This window comes from Platalea leucorodia, assembly GCF_965183815.1.
Source record: "Platalea leucorodia genome assembly, chromosome: 9".
Classification (NCBI taxonomy): Eukaryota; Metazoa; Chordata; class Aves; order Pelecaniformes; family Threskiornithidae; genus Platalea; species Platalea leucorodia.
The window spans coordinates 40379418-40380279 of NC_138831.1; the positions used below are offsets into that span (position 1 = coordinate 40379418).

The following is an 862-nucleotide window of genomic DNA, read 5'->3' on the forward strand; positions in this document are numbered from 1 at the left end:
GGTCCACTACAATCTGGCAAAATGTTATAATAATACTACAGCATCAGTACTTATCAATACACCTGTGTCTTTAATATTAATCTGTATTACAACTATTAAAACAGAATTACTTACATAGAAAGACACATATTTAAAGAAAAAAAAAATGTCACTTATTCTGGGCAATTATTTGTAACACAAGAATAAAAGGAAAAAAGTATTTCCAAAAGTCAAAGAAAACTTCTTTGCCAGAAGTTAGAAGAATAATGTAGCTGGTTAAACTGCAACTATTTAAATGTTAGTTATACATAAGGGTCCTCTTGCATCAGTTCTAAGTATTACTGATGCAAACAGAGTGGCTGAACAGTTAACAGTATCAATTAATCCTTCCAAAGTGATAGAATTATTTGAAACCACTCCAGGTAATTTATTTAGAATGTTAGTAATACGTTGCTAACAGCAGAATAAGAAAATAATAAGAAAAGAAATGCTGACTTAAGAATGTTCAAAATCATCATATGCAGCAAAATTATTCAACTATAACACCAGTAAGTATATTATAAAAAATTAGCTGACTTCTCTGTACTCCGAAATTAGTAATTGGTAATTGTTATCACTACCTTAGCACAAACCTCTGCAAATACACACTACACCCATGGAAATGTGACTTCTAATGTCTTGGTAAGAGACAAGCTGAGAAAAGGTTGGTTGCTACTGTTAGAGTCAACTTGGAACTTCCTGAACATACCATAGGTCTTAAACTCCTAGGTATCGTTGTCCTTCTGCTTTCACTTGGAAGTGCTCTCCAGGTAGTCATGAAGTAGTCAGGCAGAGTTTGGCCAGAAGGGACTATTACATCATCGCATCTAACATTCTGCATAGA

General features: G+C 33.3%; 1 protein-coding gene across 1 annotated transcript in view; it reads right to left on the reverse strand.

Annotated features, from left to right (window-relative positions):
* Positions 1 to 128, reverse strand: part of USP8 (ubiquitin specific peptidase 8) — a gene marked incomplete at its 5' end in the record, with an annotated part of 16597 nt that extends 16469 nt beyond the window's left edge. Inside the window, one exon of the mRNA XM_082322055.1 lies at positions 115 to 128. Within this exon, the coding sequence (XP_082178181.1) occupies positions 115 to 128 (14 nt within the window). The remainder of the gene's footprint in view (positions 1 to 114) is intronic.
* Positions 129 to 862: the final 734 nt, after the last annotated feature.